General features: G+C 47.6%; 1 protein-coding gene across 1 annotated transcript; it reads right to left on the bottom strand.

The window, feature by feature from the left end:
* Positions 1-286: 286 nt before the first annotated feature.
* On the bottom strand, positions 287-2,569 carry LOC133325438 (protein bowel-like; the record flags this gene model as incomplete). The annotated part of the gene is given in 3 exon segments (XM_061534201.1): positions 287-1,985; positions 1,987-2,088; positions 2,163-2,569. Coding segments are annotated over 3 exon segments (2,208 nt in total), but the record flags the coding sequence as incomplete, so codon positions are not given.
* Between the last annotated feature and the right edge of the window lie 6 nt (positions 2,570-2,575).

Genomic DNA, 2,575 nt, shown 5'->3' with positions numbered 1-2,575 from the left:
GAATGGCGGATTCTACCACTGAGACCCCATATTGATTCAAAGTTCGTTCTAATTGATACTTCCTCTATGTAATTGATCTCTCGTTTCAAGTTTTTTTCCTTAAACACAAGACTCAGATCTACAACTAAGCTTAAGCACTAGAATCTTAACCTCACTTATTTCAACTAAAACTAACCTAACTCTTCTTAACTATTTCTTTTGCTCTAATGATTTTCGTTCTCCTTATTCTAAAAAAATATTTGTAAAAAGATTAAAATTTAAGTAGTTTCGTTGTTGTTATTGTTGTTTAGCGTCTCATTATATCCTCAATGCTGAACCCCGTAGTACGTTTCACTGGAGCAGGAGCCGGGGGAGGTGGTGGAGCAGCAGAAGCCTGCTTTGAAGGATCCGCTATTGTCGATTGTTGATTTCTATGTGCAGATGAGGATGCCGGTGATGATGATGAGGACGACGACGATGATGCTGCTGCAGATGTCCCTGCTGTCGATGCTACTGGTGAGGACAATGAGGCTGCAGAGCTATTGGAGGAGGAATTCACAGATGTCGCATGATTGGCTGTTGATGAATTACCTTCCATGGCCAGATTACGATTCATATGTTGCTGCATATAGGATTCTGATAAACTTGGACCCATTGCCTTTTCGGGTCCGGTGCCAACTTGTATGTGATAATTGGTGGGCAGATATGGACCTGGTTTATTGGTCATACCCGGTGGAGGCGGCGGTGGTCCTAAGTGAGTAGGTGGAACTGTGTTGGGTGTTAATTTTAAAGCTGAGGCGGCAGCAGCTGCACTTTGCAGGGCATGTAAATGCGGTCGAGACATATTTAGGGCATACATATTACCAGCCGAAGCAAATGGTGGCGGTGGTGGCCGTTGGGCCAAGGCATGGGCATGCATGTGTTCAAATTCCATGCCGAGAGCCCTTTTGCGTATGGGTATGGATCCGAGGAATGATGGCACTGCTTCGTGAGGGGAATGTAATGGTGCAGATGGTGGTTGGGATGGCGATGCCGTCGCTGTTTGTTGCGGTGGTTGGGTTCCCTGACTCTTGGAGCCATTGTCCATAATGACACCCTGTAACGTGGCGCCACCTGGTGGTATGCCATTCGGTTGTATTTGCACTTTAAGATCGGTGGGTCCATGGGCCATTATACCCGGTTTGGTGCTGTGAAGATCTCTGCGTACATGCAGCAAGGGCATATAAGGGTCATTGCCATCATGCCCCGTGAGAGGAGGACCTGTCATATAACCGGACATACCAGCCGAGGTGCTGGCCATTAAATAATCCGGTGGTGGTGGATTGAGGCCCGTTGGATTACTAAGACCCGATTCTTCACCATTACGTTGGAACTCATGGCTTGGTCTCATTGTGTATTGGGTACCACCCTCATGATGACAGTGGGTAACCCCTTGATATTGATTGTGGCCATCGACCACATCTTCCGATTTACGTTGGGCCTTTTCCATCACCTCTTGTTTGACATTATTTGCTTTCGGATCTTTTTCACTGACATCTTCCTCTTCGTCTTCGTTTTCTTCGGCCAGCTCATCATCAGAATCATCTTCCAAAGCTTCGCGATCGAATTGTGCCTTGCGCTTCAGCGACAAACGTTCCGCCATGGAAATGCGTTGATCCCCCTCCAACTCATCATCCTCATCGTGATCTTGATCCAAATCATGGGTCGGCGAGCCGTGACGTTGTATGGGTGAGTTGCGAGGTGAATCCACCTCCAGGAGAGAATCCTCTTCGTCACCACTTAAATTGCGGCCATTGTCATCTTCTTCCTCCACCACATCAACATATTCACCGGGTACATCACCTACAGCATGGGTAAGGGTATGACGTCGTAGATCGCAATTACGTCGGAACACCTTGCCACAGGAGTTACATTCGTAAGGCTTGTGATCGGTGTGGGTTAGAAGATGGGTCTTCAAATTCGATCTCTGATTAAAGCTGCGACTACACACAGGGCATTTGTGGGGACTCTTCCATGTGCAAAATTTTGTGGACGGCCAGTGTGCGGGATTGACAGAAACCCTTGCCGCATTCGGTACACTTGAATGGTTTTTCCTTGGAATGTATGTATCTGGCAAAAAGGGCACGGAGAGAGGGGAGTTAAAATAAATTAAAAAATGATCAAGGAGTTTGAGGTTTACTCACCTATGATCCCTCAAATGGTCCTGACGCCTAAAAGCCTTGCCGCATATATCACATGAATATGGCCGCTCATCGGTATGGGTGCGTTCGTGTATCAACAAATTATATGACTTTGTAAATTGACGATTACAAAATTTACAAATGAATTGTTTTTTGGGTCTCGAGGCACGTCCAGGTGCTCTCAGCAGACGCCGATCCAGGCCAGCATGCATTGAAGGCGGCAGGCCGGGTGGAAACAGAGCAGCAGCACCCGAGGGGAATGTAAAACTGCCAGCTCCCGTTGGAGATGGTCCTGGACCAGCCAGATATGGTGGAGGATACATTACCGAACCTGGTACACCTGGCGGTGGACCTTGTCCTGGTCGGGGCATTAACATGGCTGCTGCCACGGCGGCCTCTCTTAAAGCTAACTCTTT

Source organism: Musca vetustissima, unplaced genomic scaffold, assembly GCF_032173495.1.
Source record: "Musca vetustissima isolate MV318-11 ecotype Yass unplaced genomic scaffold, APGP_CSIRO_Mvet_v1 utg263954, whole genome shotgun sequence".
NCBI lineage: Eukaryota > Metazoa > Arthropoda > Insecta > Diptera > Muscidae > Musca > Musca vetustissima.
Note: the sequence above shows the minus strand (reverse complement) of the source record. Positions and strands in the feature narration are given on the sequence as shown.